Source organism: Necator americanus, chromosome V (genome assembly GCF_031761385.1).
Source record: "Necator americanus strain Aroian chromosome V, whole genome shotgun sequence".
NCBI classification, from domain to species: Eukaryota; Metazoa; Nematoda; class Chromadorea; order Rhabditida; family Ancylostomatidae; genus Necator; species Necator americanus.
This window is the reverse complement of record NC_087375.1, coordinates 12539164-12560035: the sequence shown is the minus strand read 5'-3', so window position 1 is coordinate 12560035 and position 20872 is coordinate 12539164. Positions and strand designations below refer to the sequence as shown.

The 20872-nt window shown below is 40.7% G+C and overlaps 1 protein-coding gene across 2 annotated transcripts in view; it reads left to right on the top strand.

Moving 5' to 3' along the window:
• The window catches only part of RB195_013660 (uncharacterized protein), a gene marked incomplete at both ends in the record, with an annotated part of 48539 nt that overhangs the window by 12505 nt on the left and 15162 nt on the right, over positions 1-20872 (top strand). For both annotated transcript variants that reach the window (XM_064203586.1, XM_064203587.1), the window contains 46 exons: positions 1338-1424; positions 1915-2184; positions 3482-3545; positions 3887-3984; positions 4066-4191; positions 4254-4367; positions 4442-4519; positions 5908-6030; positions 6425-6512; positions 6581-6740; positions 6804-6915; positions 6996-7084; positions 7154-7479; positions 7569-7661; positions 8248-8388; positions 8447-8590; positions 8645-8757; positions 11189-11323; positions 11749-11847; positions 11904-12008; positions 12664-12830; positions 12922-13039; positions 13152-13262; positions 14402-14533; positions 14599-14718; positions 14820-14910; positions 15022-15179; positions 15311-15413; positions 15492-15635; positions 16481-16590; positions 16656-16760; positions 16997-17130; positions 17194-17254; positions 17646-17759; positions 17814-17903; positions 17975-18119; positions 18186-18311; positions 18381-18508; positions 18888-19068; positions 19126-19262; positions 19317-19394; positions 19457-19585; positions 19802-19960; positions 20029-20147; positions 20288-20516; positions 20580-20666. In XM_064203586.1, coding sequence (XP_064059467.1) covers positions 1338-1424; positions 1915-2184; positions 3482-3545; positions 3887-3984; positions 4066-4191; positions 4254-4367; positions 4442-4519; positions 5908-6030; positions 6425-6512; positions 6581-6740; positions 6804-6915; positions 6996-7084; positions 7154-7479; positions 7569-7661; positions 8248-8388; positions 8447-8590; positions 8645-8757; positions 11189-11323; positions 11749-11847; positions 11904-12008; positions 12664-12830; positions 12922-13039; positions 13152-13262; positions 14402-14533; positions 14599-14718; positions 14820-14910; positions 15022-15179; positions 15311-15413; positions 15492-15635; positions 16481-16590; positions 16656-16760; positions 16997-17130; positions 17194-17254; positions 17646-17759; positions 17814-17903; positions 17975-18119; positions 18186-18311; positions 18381-18508; positions 18888-19068; positions 19126-19262; positions 19317-19394; positions 19457-19585; positions 19802-19960; positions 20029-20147; positions 20288-20516; positions 20580-20666 — 5841 coding nt within the window. The remainder of the gene's footprint in view (positions 1-1337; positions 1425-1914; positions 2185-3481; positions 3546-3886; positions 3985-4065; positions 4192-4253; positions 4368-4441; positions 4520-5907; positions 6031-6424; positions 6513-6580; positions 6741-6803; positions 6916-6995; positions 7085-7153; positions 7480-7568; positions 7662-8247; positions 8389-8446; positions 8591-8644; positions 8758-11188; positions 11324-11748; positions 11848-11903; positions 12009-12663; positions 12831-12921; positions 13040-13151; positions 13263-14401; positions 14534-14598; positions 14719-14819; positions 14911-15021; positions 15180-15310; positions 15414-15491; positions 15636-16480; positions 16591-16655; positions 16761-16996; positions 17131-17193; positions 17255-17645; positions 17760-17813; positions 17904-17974; positions 18120-18185; positions 18312-18380; positions 18509-18887; positions 19069-19125; positions 19263-19316; positions 19395-19456; positions 19586-19801; positions 19961-20028; positions 20148-20287; positions 20517-20579; positions 20667-20872) is intronic.

The window sequence follows — 20872 nt, the reverse complement described above, 5'->3', positions numbered from 1 at the left end:
TTCGATGTTGCTTTGCGCGTGTGCGTGCGTGCGTGTCACTCTCCCCGCTTTCTTCGCTCCACACCCCATCCAACTCACATGAACGGGGTAAATATTTGACGGAAGCCGCAAGAGATCCACTTCATCAGCCACAGTCCATCATTGATTTCCAATATCCTAAACAAATCCGGCAAATTCCACATAGTTCCGTCCTGTTCTCTTGCTCATCTTCGTTGCACGGACTTAGATACACACTTGTGTCAGAAAAACCGCTCAGTTACCGTAGTCCAGCTGATGATATGACGGGTGCTGCTGGTTGGTCCTGGATGGGAGCATTGTAAAGCGGGTGTTGAGGTAAATAAGACGCCCTCATCCTGCGTTTTTCGTCCTCGAGGTTCCAGTGTAAATGCGATGATGGTCGGGGCGAGTCATGAACGCTCACGGCGCTATTTGATGGGTGTTTGAAAATTATGAGATCTGCAAGAGAAAAATGGAGAACAAGCTTTAAAGTAGGCGGAAAATTTGTGGAAATTTTGTATTTGCTCTACAACTAATCCCAGCAGAGGTGAATACCATGGGATGTGCGAAACTACCCGGCGCTGCCTCCGTAACCATCAAGAAGGGAACATGGGAAAAAAGTATGATACCTTTCCATGAAGTTGAGAAAAACAATTAGTGAAGGAGCTATTTGAAGAATGAATCCACTGTTCTTTTTTCGACCAATGCCGTTTTTCCTGAACTCTTCCTAACAAAAATCTTGTCGAGAAAATCCTCTCACTTTGCCTTCTTCTATCTTCTTCTATGAGACTCTATTCTGCAGAATCTACTTCTGGATAACTTTTCTACTTGTTCTCCTAAGAATAGCACTGATTTTCTCAAAGAAATAAAGTAAATAATGTCGTAATATAGTGTCGCAAAATGCTGGAAAAATCTGCATATTGTGGATGAAGTTTTGAGAATCTCTTCCAAAGACTAAAGGAGGATGGCAGAATTCTTGTAAATTTCTGAGGAACCCCTCAGAAGTTGTAATAGTTTCTTAATTCGGATGAGATAAGGGGATCATTGTATCGCTCATACAACTACCATAACTTGAGATTTTCCAGAAAACTCTCCTCATCTTTTCCACAACTATGTCTTGCCTTGGTTCCAATAGGGTTAGGAAAAAACAGGAGAATCTATTATCCTTGAATTTTTACCAAATTGGCGAAATATTCTGGAACTTGTGAAGCTTTAGAGGTAGTAGCGACCACCATTCGTCGATTTTCGCCGATTTTTCACTCGTTTCTATTAGAAATTCTCGTTTCTTCGTGAATTTTTCCGGATTAGCCCCTAGCATCATTGATTTCGATCCTATTCAGGTTGAGAGTTCGGCTCGTATCGAGGTCTACCCTCTTAGCGCGCCAGAGGATCGAGTTAAAGAGCAACAACTACGAGAACAGCAGCAGGTAAGAAAGAGGGGGCGAACACTCGAGAGATAGAGGGGTCTGTTTGATCGCTTATGTTTTTTTGGACCGAATAGGCAGTCATTCGTCAAACAATCCACGCTCTCTCTGTCTGTTTGATAAAGTTTTGATAAAAGTACCCGGGATTTACTTCGACGGTCATAAATTACATCCACTTGAGGGAGATTTTTCCTGGTTTTCCTTTTGTCTTGTTGTCCAATAAGTTTCTTTTTACATCGACAACATTCGTACGTCGCAGAAGTTGAGTCCACATCGAAGTCTAATGACTATTGTCTATATTGCTGATTGGAATATTTTTGTTGTTGAATAAAAAACAAAATTATCTGAAAAATAGAAAAGAAACTTTAGAGAGGATCCAGTAGTTGATATAATTAGTTTACTAGTTACTGATTTTTTAAAATTTGTTTGCTGATTAATATAACTTAAATTTCAACTTATAATGATTTTTCTTCGATTTCTCTTCATTTTCCAGTATCTACAACAGCAACTTCGATACGAAAAAGCGCTTGAGCGCGAACAAATCGAACGACGAGCTCGTGAAGAGGAGAATCTTCTAATCCGAGAAGAGCAGGAGAGACTCAGACGATTATTCGAACGTGAACGCGCCGAGAGGGAACGCCTCGAGTTAATTCGTAGACGTGAAGCCGACGAACGTGAACGACTACTACGACAACATCGACAACAAGAGGAACAGGAGAGAGCACATCGAGTCGAAGAGGAACGAAGACTTCGACAGTTACAGGTGAATTCTCGGGATAAATTTGCTGGAGAAAAAATTCAGCGAACACCCTCGCATTACCTTCGCAGGGGAAAAAATATTACAACTGATGTGATCATCGATGAATATTTTAAAGTGAATCACTCACGTTACTGTAATATTTTAAAGTTATCAATTCAAAATAATTTTTTCCGCCGGAAATAAAAATAAATCGCTCCGCTGCAGTGAGTAGGTCTCGTTGCTCTCTCATTGCTCAATCGTTATTTTTGTTCCGGATGGCTATGACGTTTCATAACTCATAAACTGATAACCCGTAAATTCTCGAGTGCCCCCTAGGATCTCTCCTAAGCCCCGCCCACTTTTACTGTGCACAGGAGATTAGGCGGACGTGGTGGAGGTTGTGGTGGCACCGAAGGCGATCATATCGCTTATAATTCCACGACCGAGTGTTACTCTGGACTTCATCGCATTAATCGGTGAATCTTTCTGATATTAAAGTAGTTGGGTCCCACAACTCACACACTCTGCTTTCTGATTCTTGATATTGGCCTTTCGTAGTCGAAGGCACAGTAGCTAGACGGTTGGTCCTGATTAGCAAATGTAGCCAACAATTTCCGCTGTTCCTGGATTCCGGGATTTCCGCTGTTCCTGGAGCTTTTTGTTCTATTGATCCTTTTGCGATTTTTTTTTGCCTTTTGGGTTTTTGAGATTTGAAATTCAGAAATGTGCAGGTTTTCTTCCACTTCCCAGCTCCTTATTCCTTTCCTGGCTTCAATGGACATCCCAAGTCCCGAGCTGCTCTGCTCCTATTCTTTCTTCTCATGTGCAGGCTATCGCTTGTGGTGCTCATTACTTTCCTATCTATTTTTTTGAAATAAGATTCCAGATGAATGATTTCAAATAATTCTCAGAAATGTTCCCTCTAAAAGGTTCTTTCCTGAAAATACTTTAATCCGTTAAGGCGTAACGTAAGTTTTTTTTTGAATTTTTTAGAAAAAAAAAATCGAATTTCTAGAAAGCTTTCTATTCTCTGTAAAGTTTTCTACATTCAACACATTACATTTCAACATTGGAACATCAATCCAATAATTATATTATAATGTGAATTTGTACGAGTGCTGCGTTTTACAGAACTTTCTCTTCTGATATAGATAAGGGTAGTGAAATATTGCTAAATCATCTATCAATTAAACCATAATCATTTAACCAAACTCTTTGAGTATAAATTTAAAGACCTTAAAAATGCGTCAATCTAGTACAATTCCGATTCCATAGTTCTCCGTGCACTCGTTATTTATTTCCTCGAAAAAATTATTTCCAGTGGACGACACAACCATACCAACTACAGTATCAACAGCAATATCCCAGCTGGAAGCAGCAAGGATGTAGGTTTCGCTGTTTTTTTTTGTCTATTATTAAGATATTTCTGATCTCCTATTAGCCTCTTGCTGCGGTAGATCCGCAGCACGATGTGCAGATAAGTATTCATCTTCCTGCCTTTTCTTCTTTCGTTGTCACTGCAACGTTATTCCTTCACATTGACTTCTTCGATGAAAGATGTACCAAAATTTAGTCTTGTATCTATTCGTTTCTGTATCGAATTTATAATTGATTTGTTATTTTCCACAAAATCCTGCGGAACTACCGCAAATCTCCCCGGTGCTTCCGTAGGACCCTGCGAATTCATATTCGGAGTCTTCAATCGAAATTCACTGGGATTTTCCAGATACTCAAGAAGTTGAGTATCGTGGACCTCCACAGCACGAAGTCCTCTACGAACAAAGAAACTTCAGCCAAGAGGCGCCCTATCAACAAGTACAGAGGGTACGCACTGGTTTACGTAAAAATACACAGTATTTTTATTTTTGATTATTTTTGGGATCTGTTAATTCACTCTTTTTCTAGCAACAACTACATCACGAATATTATCGACCAGTCGATTCTGAAAATCAATTCCGTCAATTAAATCAATATCAACGTCATATCGAAAGTCAACATCGATACATGCCATCACTAAAACCACAACCGCAGGTACAGCGTCTACATTCGGCTACCGTAAGGCCGACTATGGGATTGAGGTTACGGTATTCCAGCAACCGCTGCATGGCACCACAGCCAACGGTATGGCTAATGGGAATTCGGCGATCAGTTCTTCACGAATGGGCGCCAACAAAACCGGACATGAACATGGCGCGGCGCTCGTGCCGGTGAGATACACGGATTTTCTTTGCGGATCTCGCGCAAACCAAGGAAAAATTGATGGAGACTTCTACGTTTTCAGTCTCGTCCACCACAATTCCTCGTACATCCACAATCCATTGCAGCAAAACCTGGCGAGACAGTGACTTTCACAACAAAGGTTAAAATTTTTATAATCAAAAAAATTAATTTGCAAAATTTTAGTTTTTAATTTCCGAATACAGACTGCCGTAGCAGGAGAAGAGAACTTATTTGATCTAATTTTTCTGTTAATTGATTGCAATAACGGTGAAGCAAAATTAGCAGAAACAAATTAAGTAACTTAACTAACTGATATTTCGTTTCCCTTACATGCTATTTCAGCTTCTCCGAAAATTTTTATGTGACATTACCATAACATGTTCACAATCTTAATGCTTGTTTTTGAACTTTATTTTTTTGTAATTTTTACGTTATATTTTTCATGAGAAATTATTATTTTTCTTGAATCAGCCCTTTTTTCTGCAGAATTTGCATAATGTTAAGCTCTCCATTGAGGAATTCTCCCTCAATGAGATTTGTTGCTACTTTTTGAGCAATTAGTATCACAATCACAAAGATGTGTGTTTATCGATTTATCAATTATCGATCTTCCTCAATTCATTTTTCTTCCGATTTTACGAGAAACATTTAGCGAAGTTCAGTGCCACAAATTTTCATTTTATTTTTGCCTTAACAATGAGGATCTATGAAATTACTGTACATTTTGTTGTTGACAGTCGTCATTGAGGTAACTGATATTGACAGGTGAAAGACACAAGGAGGTAAACAAAAACATCGATGTCTATTGTTTATGAGTGATGTTTTTCATTTTTAAAGTTTTCCATTTGAAAAGAAAACTTTCTTCAATTCGAAGTAATGAATACTTTTGATTTTTTGAAAATCTACAAGTCTGCTGAGACAGTTTTCTTTTTCTAACTGGGACCTAGCGATTTGCTGTTCTTTGTAGAACGATGAGAAGAACAAGATGCCGATGAAAAGAGTTTGTAAACATATCTTCTGTCCAACTACCGTACACTGCTATAGGCTGGTGCTATTCCTAGATTATGCATTTTAAAACATTCATTTTATTTCTCATTTCTATGGAAAATTTCTATAAAATCTCCTTTCTTATGAGTTAATGCTTACTGGTACGATTTCGCACTCATTTCCCTTCCATTTTTCGCAATTATTTGAAAAGACGTCGAAGAAAAAAAGTGAAAAATAGCGCTGATTCGTCTGAATTTTTTTTGACTTAATTGTAGCCCTAACTCATCCATCACAGCTTTTGTTATTATTTTTTCCTCCGATTTTCGTTTGATCTACTTTCCTGCGCATGAAAAACGCACGCTCCTTCAGCTTTCATGTCTATTATTCTCAGGAATCCCCTTAAAACAAAATAAGAGATTAGGTTAAACTTGCGTGAGTTTTTGTCAGTTTTTAGAATATTTTTTACAATAACAGTAAATTTTCAAGTAAGATTTCTTAGGATTGAAATTTTGAAAACTGAAATTAATTCAACTATTGCAGACAAGCGGCAGTCCCATGCCTACATTGGAATGGTGCCGAGCCGATGGTTCTCCTATTCAGTCCGGCGGGAAATTCAAAATTGAGCATGGAAATAGTGGCGATAGCAAGATGATCATCGAGAGGGTGAGAAGTTTGAGTTGCTTGGGCGGATAGAAAGGAAACAGACTGACAAGCAGACAAACAGACAGAGGGAAGAGTGGAAATACGCAGAAATGTCATAAACAAGCATTGGTAGGGCTGAATTTCATAGATCTACAAATTGATAGAAGATACGGAACGAAACGGAAGGTAATTGAGATTGAGTGAATAAATGAATAAATATAATAAATAAAGCGAGAAGATTTCACTGAAAAAAAGAAAGAGAGAAGGATTGAATCAAGAAGGAAACATCCAATGGATATTATTTCAATTTCGAAACTGGTAAATATAATTAAGAGAGATAAGTGGACACAAAGAAAAAAAAAGAAAAAGGAAGGAAAGATGAACAGAGGAACAAACGGACAACATGCGCATTCAGGTTGACGCTAACGATGCTGACAACTATGCGGTTGTGGCCAAAAATAGCGCTGGAACATTCCAAAGCCGTTTCATGCTAAATGTACTACGTAAGTGCGCAACATTCCTGAACTTCTAAGATTTCATGCTCAAATTGTGGAACATTCGGCAATTTTAGAGGCAAAATCACCCGAAGCGCCAGAGTTCACCGGGAAATTCCAGTCGACAACCGTCTACGAAGGGGATTCAGTAAAACTTTACTGCAAGGCAGCTGGCGAACAAATAACCTTCAAATGGTTCAGGGATAACGAGGAAATCCCGAATGGACCACCATTTAAGTACGTGTTTTCAGGCTTTCTCCGGAGTTTTCTGCATGCAGTGGGAAATCTGGGATTTTTCAGGATCCAAAGTGGACCGAACGAAACGACATTAACGATTGATAATGCTACGTTAGCTGAAGGAGGCTGGTATCGTTGTGATGCCTCGAATAAGCATGGAACCACCGCCTTGAAGGTAGTGTTTCTGGAGTTATTTTTTTCCGGAGTTTATAGAGCATTCTTTGAGCATTTTCCCGAATTTCTCATATTTTCCAGGGCCGTGTGGTTGTGCAAAGCCGACAAAAATTCAATGCACCACATAGGGAGCAGATCACACTGAGGAAGGTTGACCGGCGCCAGGCAAGGTGAGTATGGTTTTTCTGGAATTTTTCAAGGAATCAATCTGGAAGCGTCAGATGGCTTCCTCTCTTCAGAACTCCGGTCAACCAACTGCCAGACGTATCCGCTTCAAAAGTGGCGCCAACCATCTCCAACGAACTCCAAGCTCTGAACCTCATCGAAGGCCAAACGGCCCGACTCGAAATCCGCTACGCTCCGGCGGATGATCCGAACGTGAAAGTAGTTTTCCTGCTGAATGGCAAACCTGTAGTGACTTCATCTCGAGTGACAGCTGTCTACGAAAAAGGCCTTGCAATCCTTGAAATTAATCCCGTCACAGTATTTGATGCAGGCGAATATACGGTAATTGTGATGAATCCGAAAGGTGAAGCACGAAAATCGACTAAGATGAGTGTAATTGGTGAGTGATTTTTAACCGGCTGTCTTTCCACAGTAATTTCTCACAGATTTCTGGAGTCCCCCTCCCCCGATGTTGAATGAGTTTTCCAGGACACGGCACCGTTGATCAACCAACGCTTGGAAACAGCTTTGGCACCGCCTATCAGTCGAGAAGCACAAAAGCTCCTCCAGGAATTCAACTAGGTGAGAGGTTTAGCATATTTTACGGAAATTTCTATATTTTTCTAGATCCAAGAAACACTTCTTTTCACTATAGCAAGCTTAGTTTTTTGCAAACCAACTTTCTGGATTTTTTTTTTGCAGACAACAACATTTAAATATTTACCTTTTGTCGTTTTTCTTTTCTTATTTTAAATGTTGAAAAATTGAAACAGAATGGACATAAATATCCTCAGATGTCCTCATAAATGTCAAAATAATCTTGATAAGTTCAACGTCAGTAAATACATATTTCGGGGAGATGGGAAAAATTCTTTGGAGTCTCATCGAATAATGATTCTTTCTCAAAAAAAAAAACTCGGACAAGGACATACGACAGAGTTCAGCAAAAAAATGAAGGAAGAAATATTAGAGTTAATGAAGAAAATAAGGAAAAACAAAAGAATATTAAAAAATAAAAAAACTTAGAGGAAAAAAACAACAATATGGCAAGAAAAATTGCAAATTAAAACTAGCTCTTTGATGTCCTATTTCGCAATACTTAGGTTTCTGTAACTACGGACAGCGACGATGTTATTGGAAGTGTGATGGATCTTTAAATTTTCTTCAGATCTACCCAATTTCCACTCCGATTTGCGATCACATGAGCTGTTCGAAGGCCAACCGATTCATCTCGAGACGAAATTAACACCGCTCAACGACCAGAATCTTGTCGTTGTATGGTACCTGAATGGAAGGGAACTCATGAAAAGTACTGTAATCAGTTAGATAATCCCACCACCTACATTATTTAATTGAATATTTTGTAGATGACCGCTGCAGACAAACCCTACATCATGGATTTGCCACACTTGATATTTTGGACTCAACGAAAGATGACAGTGGCGTTTATACTTGCCGAGCGATCAATAAACTCGGACAATCCGAGAACCAAGCGACTGTCATTGTGCATCGTAAGTGAAGCGATCTTTGCTTATTGATCAAATCCGCATCGATAATTTTTGCAGCTCGTGTGGATTTGCACAAATACGAGCAGAATCGAAATCTGGATGTGGATGACGTGCGAGAGATCCAGTTCAGCCACGCCAAACACGACGAAACGCCGAAGTTTTTATCACCGGTACTGTCGTTTACCGTAACCTCTGACATTTAAGTGTGTGTAAATATAATGCTCGGCGAGAACTGTTCAAAGAATGCGAATGCGCATTTGCAGTAGACCGTTCACTCTTTTTGTCGAAGTACTACTGTACATATTGAGGGCTACGGCAAGGAGAGGTCTTTAATTTTTACGAGCGATGACTTCAGATCTAATAAACTTGAGTGCGTGACTACCTCGCTATTGTTTCCTCTTCTAACAACTCAATTGGCATATCTGGAATATCGAGACGGTAGCAGAAGTTGTCTGTATTTGCAGAAAAACGCAAATAACAGTATTTTTGGGGACTGGGCTTACTATTAATTGGTTAAGAAAAGGAGGATGAAAGCATCGTCATGGTGAATTTGTGGGTGCTTTCTCTTGCAGGATATATGTTTCGGGAGTTTTCTTCGGTCGATTCTCCTACTCATGGTGCAGAGAAAGCAGAGCTTGGGTATACGACAGGAGGGAATTAATAAGTGTCTGTGTGGATTTGTGTGCACCTGTACACTTCTTGAAAGCGAACTTGTTATGTGGAAAGGAACTGGATCATTCAGTACGGCTTGAAATCTCTTTGAATTACCATTCCGGATAGAAATACTTCACTCCCGTTGCCGAGAGAGATTAAGTTCTCAATGAGTTTTAACTCTGAGTTTCATGTCAGATTTCTTAGATGGCGGCACGGGCCTGTAAGTAACTTTTGCTGAATCCAAATCTTTGATGTCATTGCCGGTACATTCTTGAAAGTGTAAACTAGGCGCTGATGGCTGTATTGACTCGAAACAATTGCGATCCAACACAGAAAAAAAAAAACAGAATCGCGTCAAAAATCTATTATCTTCGCGCTGTGATCCATCTGCGCTGGAGGGATTGTTCGTACACTTGGTTTTCGTTGCGAGACCCTCACTCGAGACACTGTACAGTTACAGCACGAATATTATTCCTTTACCCGGCTGCACGTATTTTCTCTCCCTAGCACTCATCTGTCCGAAGCTGTACCTCGAATCAAATGCAATCAGGTCTTAACCCTCCAGATCAGAATTATAAGTTAATATTGATGTGATGTACCCTTCAAAGCGCTCAGTCTTGTTAGAGGTCCTATAAAGTCGAGACGCTTGAGGAAGAATATATGATAGTGGGTGTCTTGAGACTTAGGGTATTTTGCCACCCTAATTGAACAGACCAAGAGCGGTGGTTCAGTGGAATGTTTATTAAGTGAATACAGTGAGTGCCAGCAAATAGGATTCAATGAAAAGAGTGGGCAGAGCGTTGTCTGCCGCACTCTTGGACGGTACAAATCGTGACTGAAGCCAAAGAACCATAAAAGGCCAACGGTACTTTATACCACGTCCCTTATCTATCATCGGGGTCGATGATAGAATATGAAAAAAAGAAGTCGTTGGAATTGATATCATTATTCATGTAGGTCCTGAACCATTTAGCTCAATCTTTTTAGCTAAGTATTGCTTTTTTAGACCTTTCCACAAAATTTTGATAGATGATGTAGAAATTCTTGCTCGTACAGCTGAAGCGACGTTTTCGACAACCTTAACACTTCCAAAAGTGAAAAAGGAGTATGAATGTGTCGTTTGAACGAACTCACCGTGAATTGTGACCATTGCGGGTTTCGATTTACGTTGGCGAGAGAGAGAGGACTTTGAAGGCAGCATAGCACGAAATTGACGACTGCGAAGCCCATGTGGGATAAGCTTGGGTTCTAGATTACGAGTGTAAGAGTGGCCACAGTTAACTCCCCCTAATCGCGCTGAAAAATGGCTCCGGAAACGGTCCTAGTTCCTACGAGCCACGTCAGAACGCGCCTCGTCCATCAGCAAGCAGTCGACGATAAATGAGGCCTCCTCAGCACGCTACTCAAGTAAAACCAACGAGTAGGATACTGAGGGAAGTGGAACGTATGGATGGGTGTTCTAACATATTTCTCTTAGGAACTAAGGCGGCTCCCATGCCATTTTTCAGGACGATTAGGGGGAGTTGAGCAGAAGTAGGGTCATATTCCTAATCTACCGTTTGAACTCTAGATTGTCCCACTGATCATCCCAACATCGTCAGTATCGTGATATGCTGCTTTCGAATATCACTGTTCCGACAGTACTGTATGTCGTCATCCGTGATTTGTCCATCACATTCCCGCAGTACACCTTTCAGTCTATCTTTACTCCTTCAGATCCTTTCGTATCGCTTTTTTTTCTGACGTACTAGAGAAACTCCCATAGCACGGTGTAACGCTTAGATGTGTGAATTGTTGTAACTATTTCGCGTCTATGGCGAAGTCAACACCGTAGAAAATTGCAGATAATTTGATGAGATCAGTTTCTTTGGTGGATTGTATTTCTTTGTTTGTTGCACTTCTTATCTCTTTGACTGATCAAAGATTATCGAAGTATTCTTATTGCAGATCAAACCGTTCCATTGCGACCAAGAACTTGGACGTTCGTTCTTTGAGGCTCGCATAACCCCAGTGAACGATCCTTCGCTCAGAGTCAGCTGGTTGAAGGACGGTCATGCACTTCCGAATGCGAACAGAATCCAGGTGAGCGATAATCTTAGCGCTGTTTTTTTTCGCTTAGTAAACATTTCTCCCTTCATTTTTTTCTTCTTTTACAACCTAACAAATCATAATGTGGTTTGGTCCACCGATACTTCAACTTCTCAAAATCCGGTTGGGGATTAGGATAGAGCTTGACGGTTTAGTTTTACAAGGTTTGAATTTGTCAGAGGGTGAGACACGAGTTAACATCTTTCTAAACCTAAACAAGCATATACGTTCCGATCAAAAATGCGCCATCTCCTTGATATACTTCATTTTCAAGTGTTCTTTTCGGATTCCCTCGTCATAAACATTTGAGTGGGACGTTTTGGTGGAGTAAATGTTGCGTCGTAAGAGATTAATTAAAAGCCAAAATGGGATGGTTCTCTTTAAAGTGTGTTTCATGCTCTTCTGCAAAGAATTTTTAGACTTTCCACAACTTCGGCTGTGTGTCACTTTCATTCAACCCCACGTATCCAGAGGACGCTGGAACTTACACATGCGTCCTATTCAATGCTCATGGACAGGTGAACTTTTTTTTGTGCAAGAAATTAAATAAGTGTGTTGTATGTTTACTTTTCAGGCTCAATGCTCTGCAGAACTTACCACGGTACAAATGCCTACGCTTCAAACTGACAGCAAACATCAAGAGAGTTTGCAGATCATCGGATACCTAGATAGTCATCAGGTATGAACTTCTTTCTCATTCTTATCACTAGGGCTTCGCTTAGATCACTTATTCACGGAGAATTCCGGAGAAGTGAAGCACACTTTCCTTTTCAAAATGATTTCACGTCTCTTCTTTCGAGAGATTTACTTGTACACTGATCTAGGGCGTTGATTTGAAACATTGTATCCTTTTGTGATGCTCGACTTAACTACACATTTCTGCATTTCAATGTATACAGCCCTCTTGCTCTTTTAAACTGCTAGAGGCTGAAGGATGTTTTCAATTTTCGAGAAATGTTCTGGAGAAGCTTCTTGTTTGCGTAGTATATAGGGAGATCTTTTTTAGTGTCTTCTATTTTGAATTCTCTCTTCAATTCTTTTTCTCCGTCAAAGTCAATAGTTCCAATTTTATCATCATATAAACTATCATAGACTTGACTATGACTATATGTAAACCGCATGTACATACATGAAACACTATCATTATATCGATTTTGAACCAGGCGAGAACAGTTTTGTTTAGAATCAATTATATTAGCATTTTTGTAGTTTTTATTTGATGTCTCAGTGAGACAATCAAGTATGCACGATTCTCTGAAAATTCGTTTGTTTGCCTATAATAAGCCACAGCTGAGCGATATTCAGCTTTATGTGTCTCACATATAAAAACTTAGGTGCATATTGGTCCTCAAGAGGTTGATCGTCCGGAGGAGTTCCAATCTCTGGACACTCCTCGGTTTGTTCGTCCGTTGGCTGCCCGCATAGAATGCAACGAAAACGATCCCGTTCACTTCGAGGCACGACTTCAGCCAGCTAATGACCCAAAAATGACAGTAGAATGGTAAGTCTAGGGTGGAAATGTCTAATGATCATAGACTTGTAGTACAGCAGTATAAAATAGTTGATGCACACATTCAAGTTGTCGTGAACAGGTATCACAACGGAGCTCCGCTACCAGCTGCCCACCGGTTCCGTCCTATGTTCGATTTTGGCTACGTTGCCCTAGATATTCTTTATGCTTATCCGGAAGACAGCGGCACCTATACATTGGTTAGTCTCACAAGCAGATAAACCTTTTTGCTTAGTTTTTTTGCGAAATTTTCCTATGAATTTTTCTTTGTCGCTCACCGTTAGTTTCTTTGACCTGTAAAAGTGATTAAAGGTCGCCAGGAACGAGCTTGGTGAGACTCAGTGCAACTTGGATCTGGTTGTCAACAGCAGCAAGACATTGTACCTTGATCCTAATCATCCGGAAGGACTGCAACGAATCCAGGTATATCTCCGTGGATCCTGTTTCATTTCAATTTTTGGGTGAAGCTGAGAAGGAAAATAGTTCTTATATGGCATTCAGTTGCGCAGTCCAGCAAATTCTCCTTTCGTTGCTTTACCTTCCTTTGTACTTTTATTAAAAATGATATACTAATATTTTGTCTCATCTACTGTTACTCTGCAAAAATTATAATGTCTGTTTCTATATGTATTCTATAATTTGCTCTGCTTTGAAGTTTCAACCATTACGGACTGACGTTTTCTTTTCATCTGTGTTGAACTAATAGCGTTATAAAATTATTCAAAAGAGAGCGTAAGATAGGTGGCACTTTATTTGGTCATTAATCACCAAGTAAACTAAGCACGAAGTGCGAAAGTTAATTATAGCTCGCAGAACTTTAGAAGCGTTTTGGATAAATGCAAAAGGTCCAAAAATGAATAGAAAGGAAGAGTGCTTAGCCGTGACCAACGAGCTGGCTCTGTATCAAGACCTTTGCGGGTTTGATCTACGGGGTCATATGCGGGTCGCATCCTAATTAGTATCAGCGGAGCGATAGCACCACGCGGATATCCGCTAACATCACGGCAACGCGGCTACTAAGGTAGGCACAACGATTTGGGCTTTTTTGGTTTTTGTTTCCGGGTGTAATATCCTAGGGAATGATGACTTGTTCTGGGTGAGGCATTTGAGAGGATATATTGCAAATGTTCTTACTTTCCAGGCTCTGACGAAGGCGACAACGCCGAAACGTTAGCCGTAATAAATTTGTTAACAATCTTGGCTGTTGCTTAAATTCGACTATCAACAATAAGCACGAAGTATCCCTCTAACTGAACACACACATTTCTTGCAATGAACATTTTGCGAAAACAGCATTTGAAATCTTTCAAAACAATTTCTATTGGGATAACATCACTGGCGAAGTTATTGTTGGATCTAGAATGCTCGAGAACTAGACAGCGCTTGTCAGTCGTTCTTTATTTTGTTTCCCATCTCACTGTTTTTTTTTTGCCTTGGCTAACTCACAAAAAACTTAGGGATATTAATTAATTCTGCACTACTTTTCATGCAAAAATGCTGCACTGTTTTGGCCTAATTATTCTTTCATGTAAGCAAATCTTGTTGACTTAAAACAATTTCAGGAACTTGAGCAAGATCGTCGCCAAGGTCTGCCAGAAATTGAAGATCGCACCTGTGACGCTGCACCACAGATTCTCGGAGATCTGAAAGACCAGGACCTGAATGAACATGACAACATCCATCTTGATGTTAAAGTGGGATTTTTTTAGTTTACCTTAGTTTTGGCCAGTCCTGGTGAAATACCTTGCTCTCTGTTTAGGTAACCCCAGTGCATGACCCAACTATGGTTGTGGAGTGGTTTGTCGACGGACGACAGTTGATCACTGGCAGTCGTGTGAAAACGATGAACGAGTTTGGCTTTGTTGCCCTAGATGTTACGGTAGGTGTTCGGAGTATGAACAACGCCTGTGATTGTCATGAGTCCTGTGGTCCTATGTTGACGAATAGCCAAGCTCGAATCTAATGTAACTGCGATTTCAGGGTGCAATCGCCGAAGATTCTGGAACGTATACACTGAGGGTCAAGAACGCTCTCGGAGAAGCTACTCGACAGTGCAAGATCAACGTTAATCGTGAGTCTTATTTGAAAACGCTCTACGTATTTCATTAAAATTCTACTGGAAAAGATGTGCGGGCCATCCTCTCTTTCTTATGATATTCTAAAGAGGTTTTTGTTTTTGCAGCGGCTGGACAAGTTATCCTCGATACACACCATGAAGAATCGCTAGACAAGATTAACTATCTGGAGAATTTGGACAAGTATGGACGTCGCGAAATCGAAGATCATGGACCAGATATGGCTCCAGTGTTTGTTGTTCCTCTGGAAGCAGATATGGGTGAGGTAAGGGAGGAATTTGTTTCGAAATATTTTTGATATTTTGTTACGTTTTTCTTTTCCTTTCATGCATATACGTTTCTGTAATCTTTTTTCCGCTGTCCAAAGCCGGTTTGATGACTTTTTCTTTTCTTCAGGTAGAGGAAGGCGAACCAATCCACCTAGAGTGTCAAGTGAAACCGATCAACGACAATACACTTAAAGTCACCTGGCTGCGTAATGGAGCTCCCATTCCTCACGGTAATCAACTTTTTACGTCTCGTATTCCTTTCCTGCCAGTTTTCCTTCGTTTCTCTCAGCGTTAATTTCTTTGCGCAGGCCATCGTTTCCGTACCTTCTACGACTTCGGATTTGTGTCGTTGGACATTTTGGGAGTGTATGCCCAGGATAGTGGCGAGTATACCTGCAAAGCAGAGAACGCTCTCGGATCTGTTGAGACGAAAACAAAGATTCATTGCAATCGTAAGTCATTCGGGTTTCTCCTCCACTTTTTTTCTTTTTAATCAGATCTGCCAGGTTTCGAAGCCATCTGTAAAAAACTCTGAGCTAATTTTAAAAAAGTGAAAAGTAATCCTATTTCTGAACTAGCGCGGTTTTGTCTTTCACGAGAGCCCAAACAAACGTCTTCATCGGAAAGTATGCACTTTGCACGCGGAACGAGGAGTAAGCGAAAAGTTTGCTTATCGCAAAATATGAAGTAAAGCGAATTTTATGTTTTCCGTTTCGCACCTATTTCTAATCTATTTTCTCATATTTTCTCTTATTTTATCCAAGCATTTATTCTCGTGACAAAAGAAGGGAAAGTGACTCAAAAATGCAAGAATTAGGTTAGACTCTCGTGCAGAGTCATCTTTACCCATGATTAACAACCGATTTTTCTTTCACAAAGTGTTCGCCTGCGGTTTTCTGAAAATTGAAAACCTCACTAATGTATGGAATTGTTCGTGGGGTCGTGGAGTAGACGGGAAACTCGAGCTTGTCCACGGCAAAAGTGCGCATTTCTATTTGCTGTTCGGCGCCTTTGTTCGAAAAGTCTTAGTCCTAAGCGTGGGGTGGGAAGCACTGTTCATTGCCTCACTACGCTACGATGTCATACCAGACGTCTCCCCATTTTCCACGAAGCCATAGTTCTCCAGTATGGAACCGTGGAAGTACAAATGGCTCCCGAAGCTATCCGCCTAATCATTTTCTAAATGGGACCTTAGAGCCTAAAACATACGGACAAATCCCCTTTAAAACTTCGGGGAGATCCCCGGGTAGCTCAAAACCACATACTAAAATGGAGCTGCTCAATCTGATGCCTTCAGCGAAGGACGCAATTCTTGGGCAAGTACAACACCCGAAGAGCTACCAAAGAATCCAGGAGATCGAGGCACCAAAGCCAAAACCGCAGGAGCTACCGGACGCCCCGAAACAGGTACATTCCTGTTCTTTATTAACTAGGAAACTTTCTCGAGAGGAAAAATTCCTGTCATCTTTCAGCCTCCAAGCTTCGTGAAACAACTCGGACCACCTATTCAATGTGCCGAGGGTGACAACATCTATCTAGAGGCTCAGGTCGTTCCTACTGATGACAATACTCTGACGGTAAGCGTTTCCGACAGAGTAGTCCACGATTGCTATGGGTGCAGCAACAGCATTCTCGCAACGCTTGCGTTTACGTTTCGGATTTCCACATGTGCGCGCCTCCGCAACAAATGCACAAATAGCGCAGAAATTTTATGTCCGAGCGTTAAATGAGCTTATTACAGAAAAGTGGAATGAGCTTATAGCGAAGCGCTGTTGGCGAAAAGCCAAATTCAGTTTAAGTAACCATATTTCAGTACGAATGGCTTGTAAATGGACGCCCACTGATGAAAGCACATCGTTTCGTTCTGTCACAGGATTTCGGTTATATTGCTTTGAATATACTGTATTGTTATCCAGAAGACAGTGGTACCTACACCCTTGTTGTCAGGTTCGAAGCTGTTTTGCATTAATCACCTACCTTGCATCTATCTAATACCACCCCAACTTTCAGAAACGCTGCTGGTGAAGCACAGTCTACTGTGGACATTGACTGCCGCATCGATGGTGTCAATGTGAGCTTTTATTTGACCTTATTCTTTTTTTTTCAACGAATGCGATGTTTTATACCAAAAGAAGAATCACCTAGAAAAAATTTCATTTGTTTTGAGAAAAAGGAAAAGCATTTGGGATAATCTTAGCAATATTCCAAGTCTTCCACTTGCTTTTTGTCTTTTCGTCGCTTGAATGGCTCCTTACGGGTCAATTATTTTCTTGTAGGAAATGTGCTGAAAAACGTCCATCCTGTCCATTTTATCTTCCTTGTTTCCGTTGTTGTTTGTTTTATTCTTTTGCTCTTCAAATTTTATTTTGAGCAATTTTATAGCATTTTTTTATTTCTTGGGTCTTACTTAGCATATTTTACTTATCCAGCACTTTTTTTTCTGAAAGAACCAATTATTTTAGTACCGAGATTCGCTTCATCCCGGCTCTCTGCAACGTATCAAAGAGCTTGAAACACCACAACAGCGTGCAGAGCCACCCCCAGAGAAACCAAAAGAGCAGCCGTCAATCATTAAGGTAGACGGAGGACCCATATGAGTTTGAGCCCTACTCAGTGTGTTTAATATTTAGGGACTTCCACCTAAATTTGACGTTGTTCACGAGTCACAGACTCTTCATCTTGAAGCTCAAGTGGCTCCGGTAGATGATAATACGCTCAAGGTCAGTGGCATTGCCGCTCATATTTTTGTTTGCTTTTCCTAATATCTGAAATAAAGTATTCTTGATTTTAGTACGAATGGTTGTTCAATGGACAGCCGCTGAAGGCCAGCAGTCGCTACCGTATCCTCAATGACTTCGGTTTTGTCACTTTGGATATCGACTATGTGATCGCCGAAGATGCTGGAAAGTACACCTTAGTGGTTTCGAATGCAGCGGGTGAGAATTTCCCGTACTAACCTTTGTCAGATTTTTTTTCTAGCGTTATGAGAACATTTTGTGCAGGAAAAGCTGAAACTTCATGCGAATTCGACGTAGAGCGACTGAAATCGATCCTTTCGGACACAGCACATCCAGAATCACTTAGAAGAATCACCGAAATGGAGCAGCTTAAACCAGCCAAACCTAGTGGTAGGTTTCTTTTCCGTGGTTTGATGCGACTTTTGTTTTTGCTCCTCAACAATCCTTTGGGATTTTCAGATGAGGACCTACCTCTTGAACCCCCCGTGTTCACCCAACAACTCACTGGACCTACAGAAGTGCTCAAGGAGGGACAAAGCGTGCATATGGATTGTGTGGTTCAACCGATCAATGATCCTAATTTGAAGGTATCTTGATTTTCGAGTAGTATTTTTTGCTTGGAGACTTTTTACTTTTGATGCTTTTCCCAAACAACTTCTCGGGTTGCATAGCCGTCAATTCTACGTTGCAAATCTACTCTGAAATGTGATTTTTGCAGTTTCTAAGATGTAACTTAGTAAGAATCTCTGGATTCCTTTAAATTATAATTCTTCGTTGAATTATCTTCTTTTATGTTCCTCCCCTATTCTGATTCTCCCATTTTTCTACCATTTTTACTTGAAGATTATTTGTATGTTTTTTTTTCTCAAAATTAGCTGTAGAAAAACCCGCAAATAGCTCTTTTAGTCGAAATAGATTAGATTATCTTTAGTTTTAAAATTCTCACCTATTTTGTGGCATTCACAGATCGAATGGTTCTGCGAAGAACGTCCATTGATGTTCGGTTCACGCATCCGCACCATCCACGATTTTGGATACGTTGGGTTAGAATTCCTTCACGTTCACCCAGAAGACACAGGAACGTATATCTGCCGCGCAACAAACGCAGCCGGCACAGCGGAAACCAGATTCAAACTTGAATGCAGACGTAAGACTTTTTGAAGCAGAGCTCCGGAAAAAATGTCCCAGAAATTACTTTTTTTAGCACGCCGAAATATCTACCTTGACACTCAACATGAATCATCGTGGGCTAAGATCCAGGAAATGGAGAATCGTGAAGAAATTCGCGAACCATCTCCTGAAATGTCGTTCCCACCACCTAACTTCACCGAGCAACTCAAGGTCTGTCGAACCCCGTATCCATTAGAGATTGCTCGTTACTGTATCCTTTTCCAGAATGTTGACGACGCGACTGAAGCGGATGCTGTACGTCTTGACTGCCGTCTTGTACCCGTTAACGACCCAACTCTTAAAGTAAGTGAAACTAATGGATTCTCAATCAACGCTGTGACAACATTTATAAGTTTCGTTTCTAGGTATTCTGGACAATCAACGGGAATCCATTGCCTGAGGCTTCTCGCTTCATGCCAGCCCGCAATTTCGACTATGTCAGCTTGGATATTCTGGGCTTGTATCCAGAAGACTCTGGGGTGTACACTTGCAAGGTATCGGCATTTTTTCGCTGAAAGATGAGACGATAGACAAATCTGTGTACGAGAACAAACAGTGAATCAGGACTGGATGTTGATCAATAAATAAACTGACCGAGCTCTGGTTTCTGTTCTAGTTTTCGTACCCTTTCTGAATCAGTAACATTCTCTAATTTCCCACTCTCCTCTGACACCTTCTGTTTGGAAAACACACCTATTCTGGAAATTTAGGCTGTATCTCAATTTGGAGAGGCTGCCACCTCTTGTACGGTTAAATGCAATCCAACCCAATCACTCCAACTGGATACTCAACACGAAGCATCCTGGACTAGAGTACAGGAAATCGAGAACAGGAAGCCACCTGAGAGAATCTACGAAGAACCAGAGAAGGTGTGTATTATTCATCATTTTTGATCTTACTGTACAATATAGATCGTAAAATGCTTTTACCTTCTCAGATGCCTCCTCGTTTCGTTGTACAATTGCCAGGTGCTTTGGGTGAAGTGGCAGAAGGTACACCGATTCACTTTGAATGTCAAGTGGAACCGACCAATGACAACCAGCTTACGGTGCAATGGTACGGTAATCTTGTGCGATTTGTTTTACTCTGAACGAACTGATCAAGATTTCTCAATTATAACTTTTTTGGGTCGTCCCTATACTCCAGTAAAACCTGCGTCTTTTGATTAAGCATATATGTATACTTATAATATTTAGGTACCACAATGGTGTTCCGCTGGCTAATGGACATCGTTTCCGAACTGCGCACGACTTTGGCCATGTGTCCCTGGATATCCTGTATGCGTTTGCACAGGATTCCGGAGAATGGACTTGTGTGGCGAGAAATCAACTTGGCGAGGCGCAGACGAGTGCCAGTTTCACCGTCCTTCCAAAGGGTGTTCTCTACTTGGACTCACATCATCCAGCAAGCTGGCAGAGAATCCAGGTAAGTGACTTGACTACTCCAACATTAGTGCAACTTCTGTGACTATTACCTCACTTTTTAAAGGAATTGGAAGCACCAAAAATGGCACCGGAAGAAGCTCCAGAGCAAGAACCCGATGCACCACAATTCTTGGAACCAATGGAATCACTGGTGAGTTGTTGTAGGTTATTTGCTGTACAATCTACTTCACATCCATTTTGAATGGAAATTTCTTTTGTTCTGCGCGAAAAAGGGGATGAATATGGTTTTTTTTTTGGCGGGAGGAGGGGGAGGGGGAGGGGTTGAGGGTTTTCAGACAGGCTGGAAACAATGGGCGATGATTTCTTTTGTTGTGAATCAAATTTATTCAGTATTAA